Source organism: Strongylocentrotus purpuratus, unplaced genomic scaffold (assembly GCF_000002235.5).
Source record: "Strongylocentrotus purpuratus isolate Spur 01 unplaced genomic scaffold, Spur_5.0 spur5_scaffold_6, whole genome shotgun sequence".
Taxonomy (NCBI): Eukaryota; Metazoa; Echinodermata; class Echinoidea; order Camarodonta; family Strongylocentrotidae; genus Strongylocentrotus; species Strongylocentrotus purpuratus.
The window spans coordinates 29,679,477-29,706,939 of record NW_022145612.1 but is presented as its reverse complement, the minus strand read 5'-3'; the positions used below and the strand labels follow the sequence as shown (position 1 = coordinate 29,706,939).

At 37.3% G+C, this 27,463-nt stretch overlaps 1 protein-coding gene across 3 annotated transcripts; it reads left to right on the top strand.

Annotated features, from left to right (window-relative positions):
• Positions 1-7: 7 nt before the first annotated feature.
• Positions 8-26,706, top strand: LOC100894013 (fibropellin-1-like). Of its 3 annotated transcripts, XM_031000385.1 has the most exons (12): positions 9-460; positions 11,074-11,234; positions 12,605-12,743; positions 15,626-15,783; positions 16,623-16,782; positions 17,901-17,997; positions 18,408-20,448; positions 20,876-21,045; positions 22,427-22,595; positions 23,247-23,421; positions 23,865-23,956; positions 24,358-26,706. In XM_031000385.1, the coding sequence occupies exons 1-12, from the start codon at positions 365-367 to the stop codon at positions 24,569-24,571; spliced, it is 3,672 nt and encodes a 1,223-aa protein (XP_030856245.1). In that variant the 5' UTR covers positions 9-364; the 3' UTR covers positions 24,572-26,706. The 3 variants fall into 3 exon arrangements, with proteins under 3 accessions (XP_030856247.1, XP_030856245.1, XP_030856246.1); XM_031000387.1 differs by lacking the exon at positions 23,247-23,421 and having other exon boundaries at positions 8-460; XM_031000386.1 differs by lacking the exons at positions 15,626-15,783; positions 16,623-16,782.
• The last annotated feature ends 757 nt before the right edge of the window (positions 26,707-27,463 follow it).

The following is a 27,463-nucleotide window of genomic DNA, read 5'->3' as shown; positions in this document are numbered from 1 at the left end:
CTCCTTGTCAATCAATGACATCCTCGTAGTATTTTTCGGAGGACACACTCAGATAGAAATTGAATGCGGAAGATACGTCAAGGAGTTTGTTTTGAGTAGTAGTTCACAATCAAGAGATATAAGCATATTCTTGGAAGCAATTTACCAACCCTCAACTCTTTCATAACACTCCGAAGTTACAACAGGATTCACAATTTGAATACCCGCAATATCAGCTATAGCCTCCATTCTCCGAGGGGTTACTTTGGCGGATTCGTGTAGTACTTTTCAGTGACAACGTTATTCGGCAGACGGGTCCCCTTAGACAGAGAGGGGCTAAAGACAGTGGTCAAAGTTAGGTTTCCGAGTGTCAAGGGGCAATCAGATGACCCCCAGCATGGACCCATCATCTCCAATAAGACGAAGGGCGTGGCTACTTGACCCTAAGTTATCCATCGTCCTACTTCTTAGCTTTCTCAAGGTAAGAGTTTGATCTTTGTGATGAATGTCTGTGTGTAGCCTATTATTACGTATATAGGCATTTTGAGTTTATTTTGCAGAGCTTGCAGAAGTAAATATCCGTAATAATATGCATCGACCTTGAACAGATGGAGTTAAATACTGCTTACACGGACGTACTACTTTGTAAACGTGGGTTTCCTTTTACAGGAAATGAAAGTGATGCTAGACTTGTTTTTGTTTTTATGTGATTATTTGACTTCCACTAATCATCATAAATTGTAGTTTGCTGCCTTATTTTTTGGATGATTTGCCTAAACTAGTCATTTCCAAGTGGAACCCGTGGCTGATTCATGATTTGTGGCCGAGCCTGCGTGTTCTTATAGATAAGAAATCAAATATTACCTCAAAAAAAAAAATTCATTTGCATATTATAAGCATTGATAACAACAAACTTATGAGATAAGTCTTATTTTTCGTCAGACAAAAAGAAGTTGATGTTAACTTTTTTTTTCTTCATTTGTTAATGTTGTCACTGTTCAAAAACCACAAAGTATAGGCCTGAAAAGATAGTGTCGAGTATGTATTCAAAATGAGGGAGAATTGAAAGGAAAGAGAGAGAGAGAGAGAGAGAGAGAGAGAGAGAGGGGGGGGGGGGAGAGAGAGAAGGGGGTGAGAGAGAGAGAGAAGGGGGGGGGGGGTGGGTGGAAGAAAAAAGTACCTATTTATATACCTAGAAAAGAATATCCCCCTTCTTTTCTAAGTGAGATACAATAAACGTTTCATCCACTTCCTATTCTTAGTAACAACATTTTTTGATCGAATCTGGAAAACAGATTTGGCGCCAAGTCGACGCGTGGTATATCGTCAATCGTAAAATAATGAACATACCAGAGCCTTTGAATCGGATTTGTATAATCTTTCGATTGGGTTCTCCAGACACATTTTTAAAGACATTGGTATTTGGTGATGCGAAGTCAGGGGCGGATCTAGGGGGGGGGGTTCGGCGGTTTAACCCCCCCCCCAAAAAAAAAAAAAAAAATTGGGCGGCCAAGTGAGAGAAAAAAAGAAAAAAAAAGAAAGGAAAACGGCGCGATTTTTTGGAAAATCCTTGATCCGCCACTGGGTCACCCACCTCCATCCCCCCTGGCAAAAAGCTAGATCCGCCCCTGGAAGTTCATAGGTTAAGTATTAAAATAACTGTTCAAAACCAAAGAGATAATTAAAATTCCTTGCCAAAACTAAACAATGCGTCATGTAGGCTACTACTGAAGTTCTGATTTGAGAGCAGTGTTCAGTAACCAAGACAAGAGATGGCAGGTTCAAAAACGATGAACTGATGAACGTTTAGGTCTAGCTATCTGCACGTACCTTACTAAACAGGTTGGGAAGGAAACCTGGCTCAAAACCCGGTTCAGCTAAATTGAAAGGAAGTTGCAACAATTAGTGGGGTGGTTCTAGGGAGATAAAGACCCGCTATAATCAACACAATCTTGACAAAACGGAAGCCATAAGTAGTCAATGTGCCTTCCAACTTCCCCGTTATTAGAACAAAGCGAGATTAACATATTCACACAAGCTATTGAACTGTTTACATTGGAAATCATTTTCACACTTACCGATTATTGAAACGACATGCATTTTTAATGGTATGCGAATTTTAAAGGATTTGTCTTGAAATACACTATAAATATGACACACAATCATGGAAATATATACCACTTTTTGGACAGTATTCGATATTATGATACCCTTGTATCGCCTTTTGAACATGATTTAAATTATGTTAAAAATGATTATTATTGTGAGCTTATGTGTTTGTTTGTTTGTTATTGGTGCCGTTGTTCTTTGGTTCTATTTATTCAACGGAGTGGACTACTGAGAAAACATTGAATAAAAGTTGGAGTTTTGCGACAGTGATGTTATAGTAAAGATATACAAATGTCCAGGCGCGTACGCAGGATTTTTTCAAGGGGGGGGGGGGGGGGTTTAACATTTATAAATCGGGCCGAAAATTTCGCAACGACTCAGCCAGCCGCTGAATAAGCGGGGGGGGGGGGGGGGGGGGGGAGGGGGGGGGGTAAGAGGACACTTTTTTTTTTTCGGTATCGAAATTTGAAAATTTGACATTTTGCTCCGTTGGGGGGGGGGGGGGGTAAGGTCAGCTTTTTTAGGTCAGCCATTTAGGTCAGCCATGGGAATCCAAGGGGGGGGGGGTTTTAGGGAAATTTAGGGAAATTTAGGGGGGGGGGTTTACACACACAAAAATACCAAAGGGGGGGGGGGGGTTAACCCCCCAACCCCCCCCCCCCCTTGTGTACGCGCCTGCAAATGTCACGCCGTTTATATCGAAGAGAAACTGAGACTGGTTTTCTTTCCCCAGACGAGATACATAAGAACAAAATGTCTACAATTTTACAAGTCCCTTCTTATGGTGCACCTCGCCAATATTACATTCCATATAAGGGACATAGAGCTATCATTACTTAGGTTCATGGGAGCAATACGAAGCAGATGGCCACGTGTTATAATGGAAATAAGATAATGTTAGAGAAACCTATTCTGCTTACTGAATGTGATATTGGCTTGCGCTGTTCCTAAAATTATTCACTAGTCTTTTGCTTCTCAGCTACTGCAAGGAAAAGGCGCTATATCAAATACCCTTTTAGATTGGTTTGTTAAATTTTGTTGATACCTTCTAAATCGTGAAAGTGATTCTGCAGTGATTTCTCACATCTTAATTTATTACAGACAGACTATTACAAAAATTTAAAACAAAACTGGTATGAATTAATTTAATTCAAATTATTGTCTTGTTTTATTTGCATGACGTAAAGGTTAACGTCCCCATTAATACCCCACCCTACCCTAAGCCCCGGATTCATGCTACAATTGCTGACCTCCTTCATCCAGCTATCATGGCTGATGGATCCTGTCAACATGGTACGATGACAAATCATTTCATCAGCCCTCGGGAATGGCCATACTTTGTGTACTTCCTCATCCCTTTGCACTAAACCAAAATTTGAGGATTTTGCAACAGTGGCCCACAGTTGTCCACATTTAAGACGAATCTATTCTAAAAAATAAACGTTTCCAGACTATGATAGTTTTGATAGACAATAAAAGTCACAAAGAAAGCTTTTTTTTTTTACAAGGTTTGATGAAACGTTCTCTCTATTTAACATTATTTTAAGCATTTTCTTTCTTCTTTATACATGCATTATGACGCGATGTATTTTGCCTTCTTTTCTCAAGTCTACATTATCATAACTACGTGATCAACGATGTTCTAACATTAATTTTATTATGGATTTTTAATCTGATAACGACCCTGGGCCAACCTCACCATTCAACAATAATCATCGACAATTACTAGCGGACAGTACACCTTAGGACAACTGTCAACATACTGGTTCACACAATGTTTTTTCAAGTACATGCAAATGTATAAAAAAAATATTTGGAAGCTATTAGTATTAAACGATGATCAGTATTACACCGACTTTTGCTTAAGTTTTCCAACCAATCTGAATATGTTAATTTGAGTTACTGAACATATTTCAAAACTCTGGCCTTAATCCAGTTTGTATTGCTCTAAGAAAATTTTGTGACCGTAACTCCTTATTTTGTCAACATGACCAAATATGGTTACGTTTGGTTTCCGACCTGAATCAGTATTAATTTGCTTCAACCTTTAAGTTGAACTCCTTGTAAATTTACAAGGTCTCTCAAACCCTTCCCACTGAGCAACAACATAAAAGTGATATCATCGTACCATATACATGTACTTCGCATGATTACTGAACTTGTTTCAATTAACTTTCTTTCCTAGCAGCATTGCTTTTGTGTTTTCTTTGGTAATAACATAATATAGAAAATGAGCAGATAAGGGCACATGAGCATTTGTCTACATCAATAACCCACTTCTTGTAATGGCCCAAATTAAACTGATTGAATATTTGCGGAGCACAAAACATACGATCATTCAGTACACGGGTCTGAAAATCAGACTATTACTAAATTGATTGCAATCACTAAAGTCGAATTGATTCATTATTTTTGCCTGCAAATGGGACAAAGTACCTTTCAGCAATGCTATTCAAATGTTGTCGATATGAAGACGTAACTGGTTCCGCTGTTCAACTTTTTGACTGGGCGTGGTTGGTGTTTTGTATTGGCCACATAGTGTGTACTCTATGGATAATCCGTTCAAAATAAGTCTACTGGGGGGTGGGGGGTATTCGCATGATATTGACCGATAAGGCGATAGGTCGTACCATGAGCATGCCTGGTTTGTATAGCTCTTGGTGCATGCAAGCAAGAGTCGGAGTATTTATAAATTATATCCATCAGGTACATACATGTATTAGGTTTCTGCCCTCATATAACCCCAGCATCGATTACCAATGTTTGGTCGAGGAAGAGGCTGGATAGGGGGCAAATTTACACCTGCCGTGGCCTCCCTCCAGAAGTTTTTAAATTATCATAGTATTTTTGTTTTTTGTTTTTGGGTCGTAGTCTCGTTAAAAAATGCCCCCATTTACAAGTGAATACAATTTACGGGGTATAAAAATTAATTCACAATATTTCACGGGTAAAAAACGAGTTAAATCATCCCCAGAAATCAGCTTTGAAAAAAATGTATCTGTATGCACTTTAAAGCCTTTTTTTTTTATCTAGCTAAACTATACTCATAAAAAGGATAATAACGATATAATACATGCGATCATACAGTTGGTGTATTATGATAAAAAGGTGGAAAATATTTCATGAATTTAATTCTTACGTTTCCTTGGTTCTTATTAAACACCTTTTGAAATGATTTTTCTAAAAATCGACAGGAATCGACGGGCTTCAACTGTCACCACATCTCTACTGATTTCCAGTGAATTAAATCAGTTCGGGTTGGGTTCAATTTAGCCTCACGTGTGCTGATATCCGATGAAATACACTTGAAATACTCTTTCTGGTGTAAAATAGAATTTGTCATGTATTTGTTGAAAACCAAAAAACAACAACTCCAAAACGATTTATATTCTCTTTATTTTCATTCTTCCCGTAAACATTACATAAGAAATTCATTTCAGTGTCTTCTACTCAATACTTTAATAGCGTAGCGTAGCTATGGTAGAAGCATTTATGGGCTTTCCGTATTCTTGCATCGGGGAGGGGGAGGGCGGGCTGATATAGCTCTTACTTGGTAAATTAAAGACCACCAATTATGGGGTATCTGCGGGAAGGGGTACCATCAACTCTTTCTTGTCCTTTTTCCCCTTTCCCTTTCTCTATCCCTATTTCCCCTTTTCTTTTCTGCTCTCTTTTCACAATTTGTTGGGGCGGGACACTTGCCCTTGTGCACTTGTAGCTACGCCACACGTCCCTGATCAAAGCATAAAAATTAAAGATTATCATGATTTAGTCGTAGAAAACGCTTCATCCCTTTGTTGAAAGGAGGAGCTCCAAACCGTGCGTCTATAATATTAAAGCTCCTCGGGTAAAAGCAAGTTACAAGACGTAAATATGAGTAATGCCGTATTCCGCTGAGTCGTCTTGCTGTGCACCCTCCCTCACGGGTACAGGAAATCTCTGTCTACCTGCATGCCAAACAACTCCAATCGCGCGATAGTAATCCACTCCAATCAGTGGCATATCCAGTATAGAAAATATACCGGTGTCCGCCCCCCCCCTCCGATTGATGGCTCAGAAGAAAAAAGAAATCAATTTTCTTTGTATGTCTTGTGTTTTTAAAGTATACGCGGATTTGATCAGGTCCATCTTCCAGACTTTAATATAGCCATATGCAATTTATAGTCATTGTAGTCTGGAGTATATTGGGCCCCTTTTTTAAATCAATTTCTGGCTTCGCCACGGGCTTAGCATCATACACACGAGAAAACGACCTTGTAACTCACAATGTTTTCATAACATAATCCTGTAGGAACTAACGTATTACTTGGTCAGGAAATTATGGAATTATCCTTCCATTTTTTTTTTCATTTCCAAACATAAAATGAAACAATATAACATGTTGACATGGGCAGGGCATGGTTGATTATTGTACTTATTTAAACCAAAAATACAAGTTATTTCCTTAATTTCACAGTGGAAAGAAAAACAAATGAGCTGGCCTTATAATCCATGGAAACCACAAAATCAACATTAACATTTTCTTATTAACAATCTTATTGATACATATATTTTATTTGTTTATTCACTTAATATGCAAGCATCATACAGTCCGTCAAATTTACGAAATTAATTGCCCATGTCAGTCAAGCTGGAATTGATAACTTTGATTGATTTCTTAGATTTGAACAAAATAATTGGAAACGAATTGATATGGTAGGAAATCTAAAATCTTGTGAAAGAAAGCGTAGACACTGCTCTGACCATTCTGAAATTAAATTCATGTTTGGTGTATGACTCATAAAACTGCAGGAGTACTACTGTTTATATTGTTGGTAATGTCGTTAGATAGTTGTTACTCCCTGGGTTGATTTTTTTTTTTACTTGAATTGATTTAATCTTGAACTAGCCACGATGACTGACACAATCTAAACATAATCATACAGCTTACTCACAAAAAGACCTTGAATTCTGGCTCACAATGTACATATACCTGGGTAATGTTGATAATGTAAACACATATTGGAAGTGTTTTTTACACGACAATTTGTGCCGCAACAGGATTAGATCCACTTTTATAATAGACATTTGTCAATTATTTAAAATAATAATAAAAATTAATAAAAAAAAAAGAAATGTATATATCACATTTTTTCGTTTTTCCTACAAGCTGGGAAAATATTCCTAATAATATAAGTAGCCTTCAATAACTTATGTATGATAAGAAAAATAAACGTAGAAAATTGTGTGAGATTAGAATCTCCTACATGTCACATAATATTATGCATTATCAGGATATCTCTACCCACTCTATAGCCTATTGGGTGTATGTAGTAAACATCATGATGAAAATGTGAACTCATGCTAACAAAAAGAGTTTTGCGAGCTTGCTTCGCTGTTTTACTTTTTTTTTTATGTACACGATAATAGCGATGAAGAGTATGGCAACCCGTGGCATACTATAATTTTTATCAGCATGGTAACTGTCATCAACTTCAGAATAAGGAATAGCCATTAAAATCTCGCTTCTTACGAAATAAAACGGCACAAAAGGATTGTAACATATTCAGTGGTAACAAACATAAACCAATGTATTTGATACTGCTAAAGCTTTGCATTCAGACTATGGATGCTTAATCTGTCAGAGGCATTGCCGCTATCTCGTACAAAATGTGTTTTTCGCGGGATATTAAATCAGTTGTATTTGACTTAATTTAGTTTTTTTCTAATCAAACTTAGAGTAATTAACCCACTGCCACCACCGTCCAATTTGTGCTTGAGCAATATGAAATGCTTCCTTGTATCTGCTGATAGTGCGTAGGTCACACTTCAAATTGGAAATTTATTGGCTCCCGATGTTTCAAATTCCGGCGGGTAAAGTTTTTGAAGAAAATATCGTCTGTACTCTCAATTTCCTGCATAGCTTCTCCCTAGATAATAACCATACTGGCTGCCCCTGGTTACTCAAATACATGATTTACTGAGTTTGAATTCAAGTAAATAATCTAAAGTACATGAAAATGAATCAACATAATAACAAAAGCGATGGAAAATAACAACTATTTCTGTTCAGTGAAATACAATCATGTATATCCCCTCAGATTATTTTCATTAATATTATGATCGTCGAATCAATTTGAGATGGTAACACTCTTCTTTTCTTTCGTTTTGGCCACGATGAAAGTCCGTTATAAGGACTGTTTTCCTTTATTGCTTCTCAGTATCAGGCCAATATAATCACTAGCGCCATGATCATTGCAGGACATGAATCGGGATATTCAACCGGATAGTTTCACCATATTTCCCGGTCGACTGGGTAGATTTCTAACATTCTACACAAACCACCAACAAAATTGATATTTCAAGACAAAGGAAGAGCGGGATAGAGAGAGAGAGAGAGAGATAGAGAGAGAGAGAGAGAGGAGAGAGAGAGAGAGAGAGAGAGAGAGGAGAGATGAGAGAAAGTCACATAAGTGGTAAATAAAAAAATAAATATCTAAATTTGTTTAACGGGATGCAAATCGGACCAACATGAGGTGATTTTCTATTTAGTTATGGCGGAAACACAGAGGCAGGATCAATTTACAGTGAACTTCCTCTTCCACCCACGCACTCACAACTCCTAGAAATGCCTTCTGCGCATGGTGGAAAACTTCAGATTATGGTTAGATAAATGATTAGATATCCAATATTAATGTTTTTATAGCACAAAACGTAATTGTATTTACCACTTGCCGTTTCGAATGATAGTACTATCATGACCATAGAAATATAATGTAACTACTGGTAAAAGACACTTGGCGTGCACCCGATGTTCTCAAGGCTCGAATGAGGAGGTGGGGGGAGGGGGGGGGGGGGGAGCATAACGACAACTTCAGGAATATACATTAAAGATTGGAGAGATAGAGAGATAGAGGGATAGAGAGAGAGGGGGGAGAGAGGAGGGAAAGGGTAGAAAACATTCTTCAGAAGCTTTTTGTAAAATATGCTTAAGTTTGTTAATCAGATTAATAATGGAAATGTCTTTTCAGTACTTTGTTTACAGAATGATAAACTGGTCCGACTACAGTCATTGTGCGACGACAAAGCCAGAAGCGACTTATCTGAATTTCATTGCTTTTTAATCAGATTGCCTTTGGTTGGTGTTATGTTGTTATCTGATTAGGCCTATTATCATTTTGCTTCTATCCATGTAGTCGGCTTCTTTAGGGAATGATATGGTTAAAGACGATTCTTCGAAAAACTTAATTCAAACGATTTCTGTGAAATTCTTCCTAACACAAAGAGAGAGAGAGAGAGAGAGAGAGAGAGATAGGGAGAGGTGTCGGGGGGGGGGTAGAGGAGGAGAGGGATATAATAGAGAGAGTAGAAAGAAATGGAGAGGGTGTTTAAACGTTAATGCGAATGACCTCCTTATAGCTTACCAAAGTATAGGTTCAATTTGAGCTCATCTATCTTTTATAAACAACTCTCTTAATAAAAACAATGTCAAGTATATCATTAAGAATACAATGGGATTTATGCATCTACGCATAGACACATATTTAATTTCAAAACACGGGTTGAAAACACTTTAGGTGTCCTCTAGTATGGATCGGAAACACTTAATAAATGATTCGATGGAATAACCAAGATACAACTAATATTCATTCATAATAGAAACAAAAATGAACACAGAGGCGTCGATATGAAGGGGGGGGGGGGGGCGGTTGTGACATGCCCTAATAACATTTTCTATAGATAAAATTTGACATATTTACAGGCTGTCGGCATATCTATATAAAGTATTAAGAAACGGTGACCCCTTTTTTCCTGCTAGTTGTTAACAAGTGTAAAACCATGTCGGCAAATTCAAAAAAAAAATCCAACAAACGTTATTTCCCTTGTTGGTGAATTTTAAAATGTTCAGCTAACTTGTCAGGAAATCGGTCCGACACCCCCATTCAAATAATCTGTCGACGGCCTTGATTAAACAATGAATATTGAAATAAAAGCCTTAGCTTGAGAAACAATCAGCTATAAAATACACTTTAAATATAGTTTCTGGCTACATGCAGCAGAGAAGAAATCATTAGATGAGAAAGTGAAAGGGATAGGATTTTATGGAAAACCCAGTTTCTTTTCAGTATAGTTAAAGTTGTCTCAAGTGTAATAAGGAAGGTAGCAACTGGCCCGGTAGTCTTTTAAGAGTCTCATTATTTTAACGGATGTTAATTCTCTTATAACAATTTGGCACGTCCTGACAAGAAGTGCCTTTCATCCGAAGTTTCTCGTATGATCACATATTTTGTTTTGTTTTGGGTTTGTTTTGAGGCGTTTTTTCGGGGGGGGGGGGGGGGAGATTTTTTCTGCTTTGTGTTTCTGTCTTTAAAAAAAGATCGTAATCAATCTTAGTGGTAATGTATGCATCATTGTTACTTTGTTTAAGAAAAAGAAGAAATCATTATTAATACCATTATAAGACCAGACCAGAAAAAATACCTATTCATTTCTAGTGATCAACACCTTTTTCAACATATACATGTAAATATACGTATCATAAACAACATAATCTAAAACTAGCTCGAAATACCTAGTTATGAAGAGACTTGCAAGACTTGAGCAACCCGGAATTGTTTATTGTATGTTTGAGAAAGTGATGTGAAGAAAAAAGATACTATGAGAGGAAAAAAAGGGATAGAAATGAGAGGCGAATATTAAACACAAACTCATTGAGATTAGTCGCGTATTAATGGGGAGACTTTCATGCATATGCCTAATATAATAGTAATATAATAATAAAGTAGTAATATTGATGTCTTCCAGGATCACGGGACTGAAAGTGGTACAATTTGAAGGTACGATTTTCATGCAGTTTTTATACATTATTTATTATGCAGTTATTACACATTATTTTTAATCTCTGGATACTAGAGTTTTGTTTGGCTTGACGCGTCTGTAAAACCATGACTATAATAACATACTATTATATAGTTCTCATGTCATTATCTTATACCCTCTTTCCAGATATCCCAAGTGCACTGTACTGCTACGTTCTCGTTGAAGCTTGTCAGCTATGCTAACGCAGCAAACCGTGAGTTAGATGGAGATTGCTGTGATACAATATGGGTTTGCCACATTGATAAGTGTGATCCAAGGTTTAATGTCTGCTTTCATAGAATCAGCGGGTAAATAAACTTTTATTTGTTTTGATTTTTCTTTAAAAGTTACTATTTTTTGTAAGTTTGTTTATGTCCTCTCACTTTACTACCTCTGCCACTACCATAACCACTCCGTGTTGATAGTATTTTTTCTTTTCTATTTACCCTTCCACAAGGTTCCTTTATTAATTATCGACATAATCATTTTTTACCAAAGATCGATTCATGCACTATCCCATGACTTGTCAAATAAATATTCAAACAATAAAATATTACAAAAAACTTCGGCCGCACAGCGACTTGTAAGATATTAATCCATATCTATAACATAGAAACGAACAAACAAATTGAACATAGACACTCAGAAACATTTTTTCACGAAATTATTTTCTTTTGATTTGTTTTTGCTGTAATCTTTCCATATCATAATAAGTTTTAGCAGTTGTATAACTTTTTTCTAACAGTGATATCTGATCTTTGCATTTGCCTGAATACATTTCTTTTTTTACAATTATTAAGATACAATTGAAAGCATTACATTGGTTTGTAAGTTTGGCCTTTATATTGGTCTTACTGAAAAACCATTGGCATTGCGCAAGTTTTGACCGTATTTTATTTGAATATGGGCGGCCGGTATTAAACAAAAATTATGCATAATTGTCTCTTCACTGCTGTTACAAAATGTACAACGTTTATCAGCAACTATCTGGAATTTCAGCAATGAATCTTTCATGTAAAGTATTTTGTTTAAAATCTTAAACTGAACCCCCTCATATTTATATCAACAATTGACTGATAGGGAATCAGACAACACGAACACCATGCTTTATCTTCTGGATCTAAACCCTTTCCATTTGTTGAGGCTGTTACATTCTTTTACATTTGATATCAAATGATGCGATACGGTTATGTTTTGTGATTTTGCAAATAAGTTTTTCTCAATTTGCTACCCTCATTGTAGCTATAATTTATAGTCTATTTTCGAACAGTTAACACTAAGGAAAAAACGATCGCAATAATTTTCGAAAAAAAAATCACCCAGGGGCGATTTCAATACCCTATTGTATGACCCATAGAAATCATGTTCGGATTACGTTTACGCAATTGTCATGTTCGCAAATTCAATAAATGACGCACAACAGGCGCGGATCCAGGATTTCTTAGGGGAGGGGGCCCAACTTACATGATTTTTTTCTCAAGGGGGGGGGGGGGGGAATGGGCCCCCTGGCCCCCCTGGATCCGCCACTGACGCACAAGGCTATTGACATTGCATTAGTATGATTAGTATGATTTTTCGAAAGTAATTGCTTTCGTATTGGAAGAATCATGGAAGGAAATCATAAAGGAGATGGTATTTTAATGCATGAAATCTATTTTGTGTATTTATTCCTATACAGTTCAAACAGCATGACAGCGTGTGATCATGGCCGAATTGAGACTAGGCTTATCAAAGACAACGGACAATCATTCTCCTTTCCTGCTGTTCTCCCATCAAACATTGCGAACCCTATTCGACGCCAAATTCCAACTTGGACGGTAATGTTATTACGTAACTTAATATCCAAATTGTATAATGTTTGCCATCAACATGGATACTGAAATACGTGTAGATAAGCAAATATATTTATAACTTGATTAATGAAACAGTTGTGCAATAAATATAAATGTATGTTATATTAGTTTGAAATTCGTTTAAAGACTATTTAATCGATTTTTGCGAATAATCGTGTACATGTAAACATGGTTAATGGAAAATAATACACTGATAATTCATTTATATTAGGACTCAGCAGCATAAAGGCTTCAAAATATCCCCCAATTTTCTCCTGATGAACAATACACTTGTACAAAGAACGAAATAATTCAGTTCTGTCCAACGGCGGATCCAAAGCGGGCAAATCGCTCCCTACCCAATAAACAAAATCACGTGAAAATCACGTCAATATCAAGGTATCGACTTGATGAGAGTTACGTTCTTCAAACACCGGACATTTACGTAAATGTGTTAATACGTTTTTTGCATTAGGTAACTTAAAACACACGTACACTAAATCACGCAATTGTCACTGCAATATCACCATTATAATAACGTGATTATCCCTACCTTGGAGACCATGGCTTGTAAACCTAATACTCCCGTGTTTGTTTGGTTATGAAATTACATCTTCATACACGAAATTATCGCGTCACAGAAACACGTGAAGCGTTAGTGATAGTTTTAGTCAAAATATCTGCGTGAAATTCACGTGAATATTACGAGGCTGACTTGAGATGAACCATGTTCTTCATTCACGTGAAATTTACGTCGAAGAGGAAATATGTTACTGTAACCCGCGTTCATCCCTGATCCCTGAACATCGTGTTTTGGATCTTCCATAATTACGTCCAGGCGCGCCGGAAGCAGTTTGGGATTACAGGGGGTTGGGTGGGGGGGTGCAAACATCCCAGAAGAGAAAGCTAGTTGCAACTGGTCCAGTTGATGAACCACTTAATGCCAACTGGTAACCCTGGAAATTGAAATGGGCTAAATGATCCAGTTGATCCAGGCCAGTTATAATTCAACTGGTCTAGCTGAGCCATTAGAACCATTTGGTAAAACTTCCAACCAGTTGAACAGCAACAATACTTCAATACTGGTACGTCTGTATTTCCAATGTAAGGGCATTGGTAATAAGTAGACTTACATAATTGAATTAAACGAAAAAAATTCGTATACTTGTACTTTATTGAAATTATTTTAGTTCACAGTTAATGTTTCCCTTATTCATGTTTAACTATTTATACGAAGTAGCGAAATGTCCTAATAACTGGTAATTTATATTTGTAGTATTTTCGAAATAAATTGCATATAACTAAATCATCAGTAATTAAGAAATATGCTGTAAATTCAGATAAATTGTTTAAAAAACATAGATCTGCACGCACCCCATATTCAATATGCAAATGAATTGGTGTCAGCTGGGTCAACTCGAAATATGCCAACGCTCAGTCATCCACTGGTGCACATAGAAATATGCCAACAGTCACGGGATTATAACCACGGAACTTAAATGGTAACTGTGAAACCATCAAGACACCCAAGAATAACTCATTTTCACACATGGAAAACACGGAATACCCAGCTTATATTAATAATCCGTTTGAGTCACGCGATCATCACCGCGGAACTGCTGGCAACTTTGACTACGATTTAAATAGGTGTTTTAAGACACCTAATCATGACTAATTTTTCACGCCTAAAAGTCACGTATGCCCAGCTTAGATTAATAATCCGTTTGAGTCACGAGATCATCACCGCGGAACTTATGGCAACTTTGACTTCCATTTAAATAGGTGTTTTAATACACCTAATAATGACTAATTTTTCACACCTAAATATCACGGATTCACAGCTTAGATTAGTAATCGGTTTTAACTACGTGATCATCACCAAGAAAGTTATGGTAACTTTGAAACCATTTAAATAGGTGTTTTAAGACACCTAATAATGACTAATTTTTCACACCTAAACGTCACGTATGACAAGCTTAGATCAATAATCCGTTAGAGTCACGAGATCATCACCGCGGAACTTATGGCAATTTTGACTACCATTTAAAAAGGTGTTTTAAAACACTTAATAATTACTAATTTTCACACCTACATATCACGTTTTCACAGCTTAGATTAGTAATCAGCTTGAGCCACGTGATCATAACCAAGAAATTTATGGTAACTTTGAAACCTTTTAAAGAGGTGTGTAAAACACCTCAGAATTACTAGTTGAATATAACCAGAGATTCACGGACAGAACAATAAGACGATTAGCCGGTGTAAATAACGTGATTATTACCATCAACCTTAGATAACCTGTGAAACCAATCAATAAAGGTGCTTACAAGACCAAATAATTACGTATTTATCGCCACCATCGGTTAACTGACAAAAAACTCGTTGCTTGGTCAAGTGGTTATTTGGTCATAAACACTTGATTTACAGAGGTAAGTGGAATCACGTTACTCCAGTCGCGTGATAAACTGGTGGTTTTTAGGTTAGATGAAAACGTGAACAGGAGTACCTTTTTTTGTTTAAATGAAGGCACGTGTCGATAACGTTTAAATCTGGTTCAAAAGGCACTATACTTTAAAATCACTTAAAATACACTCCCAAAAGAGGTTACTTTTTGGTGTTCTGTTTATCGGGTACTAAACAAAATCATCCTATCATCGATTTGAGTATGCCTCTGAAAGTACGAGAGTCAGGAATAGACTCATGTTGCCATAATAGCAGTTCCTTTGGTGAGGAGAGAGGATTAATTGTCATCGGTTTTTCGGCCCTGTGTCCCTCCGCCCCACCCCTCTAGTCAGCTTATCCAAGCTCCGCCACTGTTGTCCTAGTAATTGAGTATGTGTGATTATATTTTATATTTTTTAACATAGGGTGGAATTCGAGTGAAGGTAGAAGTATGGGATGTAGATCCGAATGCAGATGATAAGATTGATTTCTACGCAGTGAATATCAATCTACCCGCGGCACGTAACGAGGCTGCTGCTACAGCAAGAAGATACACACTCTCAAGTAGGCGAGGGTATTCAACGTGAGTACCATGTCAATTCGGATCATCAGCAGGCAAATCTATTTTTTTTTTCTTTTTTCATTTCATTTATTTTCACATTTCTCATGTTACACATACATTTCAAATTAAAGTACAATTTTGTGTGTGTGATACAATAACAATTAATGATACATAATAAATAACATAAAGATAAGTCACTTATCTTTATTTTATTTATTATCTATCAGTACTCTATATTGACCACTGTGGTCAATATAGAGTACTGATTTAACTGAGGGAAATATGATGAGACCAACATGAGAGCAAGCTTGTTAAGTTGTAGGCCCCAGTGAAATAGTTTGTGGTAATGAATGGAGGACGGATATAAATAGTGACCAGTGTAATGCTTTGATAACAATACCAGTACTTGGGGATATATTCAGTGGCTTATCATATAATATACCTTTATGTTCTATTTCATTGTCTTGATTTGATCTTTAATGGTACGTCTCACTTTTATTACCTTAGCTGCGTTATTAGCTTATAACTACAATGTTTATGTTTGTTCAGGGGGAAGTATAGATTTGCTGCCAAATTTAATATACTCACATTGGCGAAATGTACGTTTAAAACTTTAAAACATTCAAGGGGTGTATTAAAATGTCTCTTTTTCTTGAAGATGGGGGAGGGGGAGGGAGACAGGTCCTCTTACTTGAGCTTCCATGACTGTGATACATTTTATATGCTATCCAATCTAGGATTAAAGCCATGTGAGTCTCCTATATATATATATATATATATATATATATATGCCTACAGCTCTATCGAATTTAATCTAAGACGGATTTATTAATCTATGTAATTATGTATATCTTCACCAGGACCATCATTGAGGCAAAAGTTTTCTGCGACCCTCATTTCTACGGCAGTAACTGCCGGACCTATTGCCAGCCCACCAACTCTGACAGCGGACACTACTCCTGCAATCCACAAGGACAGAAAATATGTCATCCAGGATATGCGGGTTATAACTGCATCAATGTTAGTTCTTTTTTGCAAGTTCATTGTCATAATCAATTTGACTTTTGATGAAGGTCATTTCAGACGAAACAAATTAAAAGAGTCGTATAAAATGTGTGCCCAGTAGGTGAAATGATATAGGGAAATGTTGGTTTACACATTAAAACTTGTATTATAGTGTATAATCTATTTTGTTAATTAGGTAATATTTTAAAAGAAGGGATGTTATTTCAGGAGCAGAAGGCCATTCATGTATTGATGAGAACTTAGAACAACACCAGTAATGGCTTACATAGTCATTAGCAATTGCGTTCCATATTATATGTTTATTTCGTTTCCTTTAACTTTTATGTTGAGAATAACAGATTCATTTAAGGATATTCGTGCCAACAAACGATCAGTATTCGTTACTATCTTTTATAAATCAACATCATTTTGCTTCGTTACATTTGACCTTTGAAGAGTACTAGAATGCGAAACTAGTGAAGCAGCTTCCTCGTAGTTTGTCATTGTTGAGATGGTTGATAGGGAATCCATGGACGCATGTCAGTCGGTATGCCGCAGCATGTTGCATGAAGTGACTCACATGCATATTCAGAATTATTGAATAATTCCGACCCAAACGTCGAGAAATGATATCACTCGACTGTTATTCCGTTGATTGGACCATCATGGTAAAGTCTGTAGAGCCAGACTATAAGGAGGGGAGGTAGTACGGACAGATGATTCATCAGGGGGTCTCTTTCCTTTGAGAGGAAACAAAAGTACACCATCTGCAACATGACCACCTTATTTTTCTCCAAGGTTCTCTCGTTTGTAGGACACTGTAGGGGAGTCACATTGAAAATCATGCTTTTATCTCGAATTACAAAATACCCACATGCTTTTAACACCATGAAGAAAAAAAAATCGGAGATTACGTTCTTTACAATCAGAAAGTGATAGTGCTGTAGGACGATATCTTTTAAAGGGATCGAGGGCGTAGGGTGAATTAACAGCAGATCTTTATCGACTTATCCCGTCTTAGACAAATATGTTGTTGTTGAAATCGACCTTCATAATATCTCATTGTCACCGGTCCTCCATTTTCTAACACGGCTACGTTCATCATTACCCGTTATTTTTTGTTTATCTTGTAGGAGATTGACGAGTGCGAGTCAGGGCCCTGTCAACATGGTGGAACGTGCTCGGACATCATGAACGGCTACACATGCGAGTGTATAGAAGGAATATCAGGTATTGATTGTCATCTGATGACATCGATCATCTTCCGAAAAGTATTACATTAACATCACAATCATTTGTATAAAGATGGCATTTGTTGTGAGAAAGTCGAAAAGAAGAGCAAATTTAAAGTAGAGAGACAGCTATAAATAGAAGACAGTGTAGAAAATGTATATAATGAATTCTTGCTAAAGTGGAACATTTTTTTGGTATTTTTCAGTTTTTGCTGAAAGTTAGCATATTCCTAAGAGAATCAATACTGATGATCGTAGTGCAATTTGTCGGACTGGATTAGAAAACCCACTATCAAACAAGTGTTTTGATGCTTTGTAATCGTGATTGATGTTATAGGAGAAATGTAAAATCAAGAAAAAAAAAGTGATAACAAAAAATATATTTTTTACTTTTTCCTACTTTTGAAGGCTCAAATTGTGAGGTCGACATCGACGAGTGTTCAAGCTCACCATGTCTCAACGGTGGATCTTGTGAACATTATGTTGGAAACTATTCCTGTTCCTGTTCAGCAGGCTTCGTGGGACGTAACTGCGAGATGAACGCCAATGAATGCTCCTCCAACCCTTGTAACAATGGAGGTACCTGTCACGATGAACTGAACGGGTTTAGCTGTGCGTGCGCAAGTGGTTTTGAAGGAACCACCTGTGAGACCAATACAGATGAGTGTGTCAGTAACCCGTGCAAATTGGATCATACATGTATAGACGGAGTTGATGGATACGCGTGTGAATGTTCTCCAGGTTATGAAGGAATTCAGTGTGAGGTAGAGATCAACGAATGTAACAGTGGACCTTGTTTGAATAATGGTTCGTGTATTGATGCTGTAAATGGGTATACATGCCTTTGTGTTAACGGCTATAATGGATCGGCATGTGAGATTGATGTCAATGAATGCGAGAGCATCCCTTGCCAGAATAACGGAACCTGTTCCGATTCCATCAATGGTTATGAGTGTATTTGTACCCCAGGCTTTACTAGTGTTAACTGTGAAGGTAACATTGATGAATGTAGCAGTAATCCATGTACCCTTGATCACACGTGCGTCGATGAGGTGAATGGATACACATGCCAATGCAGTCCTGGGTTTACAGGAACACACTGTGAGCTTGACGTTGATGAGTGTGAAAGTACACCCTGTAACAATAACGCCACTTGCACTAATGGTATTAACATGTTTCAGTGTCAGTGTCAGTCTGGATTTGAAGGTGCCCTATGCGATGTAAACATCAATGAATGTATGAGTAATCCATGTCAGAATGATCATACTTGTGTTGATGGAGATAATGGTTACACCTGTCATTGTGCAGCAGGCTATACAGGTACTCACTGTGAAATCAATATTGATGAATGTACAAGTGGTCCATGCCTAAATAATGGATCATGTGAGGACCTCGTCAACAGCTTTATCTGCCACTGCGCATCGGGTTATGAAGGAGAACTGTGTGCCGAAAACATAAACGAATGTCAGAGCAATCCGTGCTTAAACAATGGAACATGCGAGGATGTGATCGCGGGCTTCACATGCCATTGTTCTGATGGATTTGATGGTGAATTCTGCCAGTTTGACATAGACGAATGCCAGAGCCAGCCCTGCTTAAACCAGGGTTCTTGTGTTGATGGGGTAAGCAGCTACAGATGCATATGCAAAGATGGGTTTACAGGCAATACGTGTGACGGCAACATAGACGACTGTCTTGAATCTTCATGTTTGAACAATGGAACATGCATCGATGGAATAAATTCCTTTACATGTAGATGTCCTCCCGGATTTGAGGGGTCTCTTTGTGAGATTAACGTAAATGAATGCGAAAGTCGACCGTGCCTCAATAACGGAAGTTGTATGGATGGTGTGAACAGTTTCCAATGTGACTGTGAGCCGGGATACGGCGGTGATCTCTGTCAGACCAATGTCAATGAATGCAGCAGTAATCCATGCCAAAATGGTGCCTACTGTATCGATGGCATCGATGGATTCATATGTTCCTGCCCCGATGGTTACTTTGGATTGACATGTGAAGTTGACCATGACGAATGTGCCAGTGCACCATGTCTTCATGGTGGTTCTTGTATTGATATCGTGAACGGATTTTACTGTCGATGTACACAGGGTTTCGGGGGTATGGTGTGTGAGGTGAACCTTGATGAATGCAGCAGTACACCTTGCACGAACGACGGGACATGCGAGGACATGGTGGCAGGCTTCACGTGTCATTGCCCAGAGGGATTCGATGGAGACTTTTGTGAAATGAACATCGACGAATGTGTCAGTCTTCCTTGTTTGAACAACGCAACTTGCGTCGATGGAATATTATCGTATTCATGTGACTGTCCCGCTGGATACACGGGGAGCCTATGTTCTGAACAGGTGACACTTCCCCCGGTACCGCTATGTGCCCAGGAGTTTTGCCAGAACGGGGCTACATGCATCCAGCGAGATAGCCAAGAACGGTTAGACATTCCATTTCTTTTGAGATAGGAATCATTGCAAATATGCATTGGTATTAATACTAGCTTTCCTGAACCATTTCTAAAAAAGAATTATGGGTAAAAGGATATTAAAAGATACTATTCTGGATTCCATACAATGTTTTTAATCATATCATACCATAAATACATCACATAATTCCTTTAAAATTAAATATGCGATTGGAAATCTTAAATGGATATATTCCACATTGCAAATTTGATTTATAGGAGACTCGGCGTATTCCATGTTTTCTCCTACTATATTGATCAAACCCTGTATTAATTTAGTACCCTTCAAATAAAGATGATGGGGGAAAGGAGGTAAGTGTCCCCATTTTCCCATCGTCATTCATTCATCGAGGTTCACATTCAACCATTAACCTTTGTTTCACCTCTCATATCCACACAGATGTATTTGTGCGCCTGGTTTCACTGGTCCTCGTTGTCAGGATGTATTGAGCGGACCGTGCTTCCCATCGCCATGTTTGAATGGTATCTGTGTTCTTGGAGACGCCAATACCACAGAGTCACGCAGATGCATCTGCAGTGATAACTTCCTCGGGGACTTGTGTGATGTTGGTACGTAACGGACACTCCTAAAGGCATCGTTTAACAATGTTAAATCTGAGATGTATGGCCCTACGTGTTCTCAGTGTCTGTGATATCGTGTAATATTGAAGCCCTAAAAAAAATTTGCGCTTCAAAATGATCATGAAGTGCCTCAAATAAGTAAAAAAAAATCTATGAGTGACCAGTTTTACAATACTCATTTTCCCCACAGACTGTAGTGTTATAAAAACCGTTAGGTAAACGAAAAATGAAATTTCGATTTCCAATCATAAATATCTTGATAATCAAAGGGGCGATCAGCTTGTAAAAGTCATGGGATTGCAGCATGAGCTCAATTCAGGATTTTGTTTCAGAATCTGAGGCAAAGTTACCCAAATCCCTTTAAGTAACTTGTATTCGTGCATGTAGGATATTGTGTAAAATGACATGTATATCAATAATATTAGCACCTGGTGAGGATCAGTATTGTCGATTATACTCAATACTTTGACTTGGATGTGTTCTTTTGCATAATGACATGATCTTTGCTTTCCATTTCATTTAACAATTATTATGTGATCAAGATGGAATTGGAAATGGAAGAATAAGTAATAGACATAGCTGCTTAAAGGTACTATGTCCCATTTGCAGGCCAAACAAATGAAAAAGTTAAATTCCAACTGCATTTGAAAGATAATACTAATTTAGAACTTCCCTAAAAAGGATGGGACTTGAAAATGTCTTCAAGTGGGAAAATAACGACTATTAGTTGTCAAATCGACTTTAGGGCTATAGAGCCCAAAAGTAATAGTCTTGATTTTCAGACAATTATACTGAATGGTCATACATTTTATGCTGCGCAATGATTCAATCAGTTTAATCTTGGCCATCATAAGAAGTGGGTTATTGATGTAGACAAATGCTCATGTACCCTTTACAACTCTTTTCATGAATGTTATTACCAAAGAAGAAAAAAAGCCAGTCACTCACTCAATAGTGTCTGACAGTGAAGTCTAGTAAGTAAACGGGTTTCCTTGCATAATTTGAATATGAGGGCACTGCTAACGTTTAAATTTCACAGATGGGACATACATGACATATTCATAATTCCTGCAAAGTTCTACAGCATTTGAGGTTGGCTGCAAAAGGGGCATAGTACCGTTAAAGAAGGAGATAGGGGAGGGGAGAAATAAGAGAGAGAGAGAGAGAGAGAGAGAAGGGGGGGGGGATGATGGATATTCAGGGAGGAATGGTGGATACATCGGATGGGAGAGATATAAAGTGATTGAAAGAGAAATAGAGAGAGGGACACCCCATACACACACACAGACAGAGACAAAGGCACAGACACAGATTTTGACCCAAATAACTCAAAACTTATCACATGATTAAATTCCAATATTTTGCACAGATCCGACGAGGGACATCTATTCCATCACGTTGGCTGATCACGTCAAGCCATCTGCTGATCTCCAAGCACACATCTCAGAGCTTCTCACATCGACCCTGGACATACGAGATCCCGAGAGCCTTCAGATTGTCTTCCAGAAAGCCCAGTACGGGGAATCACAATTGACCAGGTACGTTTACATCGGCTTACTTCGAATCACTCGAGGGAGGTCGCGTTAAACGACCTTTCGTGAAACGAAGACAAAAGATCACGCGACCTTTTGTAGATATCCCGTTGGGTTTTCACAGAGTGTCGGGTAAATTAAACCAGACCATTTATAGATGAGAGGGTTTATTTCACAAACTTTACCCCCGACACGTTTTTACAAAAGGTCGGGTAACACGACCACCCGACCCGACGCGATGATTCGAAGTAAGCCGTCACAATCAGTCTCCCCAAGTCTCTTATATATTCTGATACGTGTACACATCATTCCATTCTTATTTACAAAATATATGGATCATAGAGAAATACAAGAATCCCGAACTTTGGAAGAGCTAGCCCTAAATCATCACGGATAGACTTGCGATTTCTACTAGTATTACATTTTATTTACGATTAAAATTTATTTAAAAAATCAATACGAACAAATTCAGAAAGTTTCCAGATATTTCTTTGACAGTACCATTGTATGATCGTCAGGTATGAAAGGGCACATCATTATTCGATGATTTTTTTTCTTCTGTTTCTTCTTTCCCCAGTAATGTGCCTTTCTGTTTTCATCTATTTCGTATGTTCTTAGTTAACGAGTATTTCTGTTTTTATATTTTGGACACTCTAGTCTTGCCTATACCACCATCGACTTTTTCGTACGCGCAGATGAGGCTGTGTTGACTGAATCTCAACTAACTTCTGCAATTCATTCCCGCTCAAACCAAAAGATTGATGCCATACTCAAGCCCTACAGACTATTTATAGAAACTCCACAGGCACACATAACATCAAATGGAAATAAGGTTGGTTCATACGAGAATTAATCCAAAGAAATGTATACAAATTGAAAATACAAAATTAATGTACTATATACTGTATGTATACTTATGACATTCGATATGATGGGTTTAAAATGAAATGACCTTTGATCAAGATTTTCTTGGCTTTAGAGTTTGCATGCACCCTTGTAACATCATCCGGAATGTTGTATTGTACATCTGAAACAATCTTTAAACAAATAATCTAAAGTTCTTTAAACATTTCACAATCTGATATTTCAATTTATAAATACAGATCAATTATAAGTACTGCACAAACTAAACGCCGTGTTTCCCGAATGTAATACAATAGAAAATAGTTACATGTTACTTAATATGATATCGCATCTTTATTCAAGATCCTACTTTTTAGTTTATGTATTTATAAATATTAGACTGTCTGACCTTATTCTTTTTCTTTTCTACAGCAATGGATGTCAAAGAACTGGTTTATCTTCTGTATCATCGGGCTACTCATTCTAATAGCTTTGGTCTTATTTGCATATATTTACAGGAAAAGGTAGGGTATTCCATATGCAACTCTGGTCACTTTAGGCCTACTTATGTATACGTATGGACAGAAAAGCGCTGCCATGTACTATGAGCCTCAAATTTGGCTCGTCATAACAAAATAAGTTGAAAGGGTTGAATGAAGAGATAAGTAGGAGATAACATGTAGATTAAAAAGCATAGTGTACTATGATGACCTTTGGAAACAATACTGTGTTTAAGAGTGACGATGATATTAAATAATGTATGTTTATGAACTTCCCTAGTTGCTTTTCAGTTGAGATTATAATGCGTGACATGCGAGACATTGATAGCATATTGTACAATATTATTGTAATGGAGGGGGAAAATCCTTTCATCACCTCTCAGATAATATCTTACTTTGTTAAATTGAATTTCTTTTTGATGTAGGAGAAAACAATCGGAAGCTTATTTGCATGCAGAGTTAGAACGAGAAGTCACACGGTTCATCAACCCAGCGTTCGGTTCACCTCCAACGAACGGCCAGCTGAGATTAGAGGGCGCTGTACCGGTAAAGGAAGATGTACCTTCGTGGGAGGCCAACTTTTCCAACTCGACCATGGGTACATTCAAAGGTCCAGCTGAATCAGATTCGGAACTATGATGGAACTGAATCAATATGCAGAAGTTTTTCCAGACGTGCATGTGTCTCTGTATCCAACATTTCTGGATACAGCACAAGTGCTTGAAATTAAACTACAGAAAATAGGATTTGGGGCTAGCTATCCCCTTGGGTGGACTATGACCTGCTGTCAACAATTAGTTTCGGATGGAAGTTTACCATCTGAAGTAATATGACAATTAACTTTCTTTTTCTGAACATGAAAAATGATTGGAATAAGCTAGTATTTGTGACATTAAGCCCAGGGGCAGTAATGATGCCCTTAGGCCTCAAGAATGGCTTTACATAATTAGCAGGGGGGGGGGGGGAGGATGATTATTGAGACAAGTCCAACCAATTGCAGTATCCGGTATTATATCAACCGTTTATTTATTTATTATTTATTATTTATTCGGCAATTCACAAAAAATATAACAATGTAAATATAAGTAAACAAACATTAAGAGAATGTCAATTATAAATGCACAATCTTCCTGATGGTCCTCTGAGTGCATCAGTTGGCTGCCGGGGAAGAGGAAAGCAAACTAAATCACTGTAACCGTAATGGTCCCTCTTACCGACCAACTGGTGCACCAAGAAGACCTGCACAATATAGCATGAAGGTAATTAAAATGTATAACATTTCATTAAAAAACCAGCTGACAAAAACAAAGCACAAGGAGGAAATCATATTAATATATATGATGACACTGGGTCATGACACGATACTCGTTATTCGATAAGGTAATTGTTGTCTTTGCCTAATTGTCAACTGAAGTAGGAAACAGAGATAACAAAGATCCAATTAGAAAGATAAATTCATTTCCTTTAAATCTTTCACTGTTTTCGAACTTAATTATGAAGGTGGATAGTGTCACATTGACCACTGTTATTTTCAATCCGCAACGTTGATACGGTGCTGTACAATAAAGCATCAGCAGGATTTAGGCAATGACAATAAGAAAGGATTGTTATTATCAGTAAACGAAAATTATGTAGATGGTTTTTATATTCATGCATATAAGACACAAGTCATTTCCTGGTTTATTTCCTCACATGATCAATCAATGTGTTACTATGTTTGTGGTCTGTTTATTCAACAAGAATGATGACTAAAAATGTGGCATTTTCTTGTCATATTTGTATTCTTTCTTTTCAGTGTTTGTGAGTAGGTAAAATAAAATGTTTACGTGCGTACTATACGATCTGGTGTAGAAGTTGTAAACGTGTTGACAAACTAGGGTATGAAGTTGTTATGTTTGAATTGCTTTATAACATTCAATTTGCTTTATTTGTCTAAAAACTCGTTACAATACATTCTGTTTCAAAGTTCACAAACTTATGATTGTATTGCGCATCAATAGACGGTGGGGAATTTTTCACCGCGAGCACCTTTTCTGATCCTTTATGATCAGTTTTCTTGAACAAAAAGGCTATTTATGACTCACAAGCGCACCAAGTGTCATAATAACCCGGAGCTATTTAGAATTTGTGGGAGCCCAGCGTTTTAAAAAGGTTAATATTCAACAGCCTCTAATTTGCCTCTATAAAAATCATTTTCATCTTACCCCTGTCTCAATCATAGTTCATGCTCCCCCTCTCTCCTCTCTCCCCTCTGTCTCCCTTCTCCCTCTCTCCTTCTCTCTCTCTCTCTCTCTCTCTCTCTCTCTCTCTCTCTATATATATCTATCTCATGTTCCTTTATTTTTCTCTATCTATATTTCGTCTTCTCTTCATCCATCATTCTCAATTTATGTTGCTTTCTCTATACTTATAGCGTGGTTGTATACATTGCATTAGAAATTGACAATTTCAATCAGTAAATCGATAAAGCATTGTTTAATAAGAACTTGTTGATGGTAATGATATACTGTAGTTCATATTGAAAAAGAATATTCCGAATGAATCTTTTTATCGCTATGGAAATTTTTAAATTTAATTCATAGCTTTAGTTGTAATGAACAAAAAAAAGGAAGGATGACAAACTTGTCGCAATAAGTGTTCTTTTTCTAGAAAATTCTTGTGATTTAATGTCATCATAAAATAGATCTATTGCACTGATTAACTATTACGTGTGAATGACGTGCCTTGAATCTAATCATTGATTGTAATACATGTAAATAACATTTTAAACTGTGTCTCTGTTTAATAGTTGAATGTCGTTATTGTGCGTTTAAAGGTATAGACCAGTTCTGGTAATGCGATTGCATTGTAAAAGAAACGTTGTGAAATCGATCAGAAAAGGTTGACCATCTAGCATATATGTATTTGTGTGTACTGCAAGGTTTTAGATTCATCAAATTGATCAGAAATTTGACCCAGTCTTGGTAAAGTTACGAGCACTATACACATAGAGATGTAAATGGGACTACGGGATATCTATCTAGGCCGGATAGATATGATAATTTACCAAATATATCAATTAGTAGGCGGTTTCCTGGCAAATATGTATCATCACGTATTAGTCAAAACATATTCTTTCACATGATTGGTTATAAGAGCTTCCATTTCATTTTTTGAGAGGGGGCGGGGGCCGTTTCCAAAACTGGTCTATACCTTTAATGTGATGCGGACTTTACTGAAAGCATTGCATCACGGTTTTCTCACCTCTGTCTCTCGATAGTTACTCCCTCCCTCTTTCTTTCTCAAGTCCCAGCATTACACCAACCGTTGCTCATGAGTACATACAAAAAGAAAGTATGGGAGGGAGATTGATTAAGTGATTAATAAAGAAAAAGTGAGAAGGGAGAGAGAGAGAGTGTGGGGGGGGGGGGGTAGAGAAATAGAAAGAGAAAGAGAGAGAGAGAGAGAGGGGAAAAAGAGATACTTAGATAGACAGATAGCGAGAGAGAGAGAGAGAGAGAGAGCTAGATAAATGGAGGGGGGGGGGGGTAA

What these genes read in the sequence shown, in the direction of transcription:
- LOC100894013 (XM_031000385.1), top strand. Translation starts at nt 365, where the DNA reads ATGACCCCCAGCATGGACCCATCATCTCCAATAAGACGAAGGGCGTGG. An exon ending in GCCAAATTCCAACTTGGACG is followed by an intron (nt 12,744 to 15,625) that starts GTAATGTTATTA and finishes TTTTTAACATAG; the next exon opens with GGTGGAATTCGAGTGAAGGT. An exon ending in GGGGAATCACAATTGACCAG is followed by an intron (nt 22,596 to 23,246) that starts GTACGTTTACAT and finishes TGGACACTCTAG; the next exon opens with TCTTGCCTATACCACCATCG.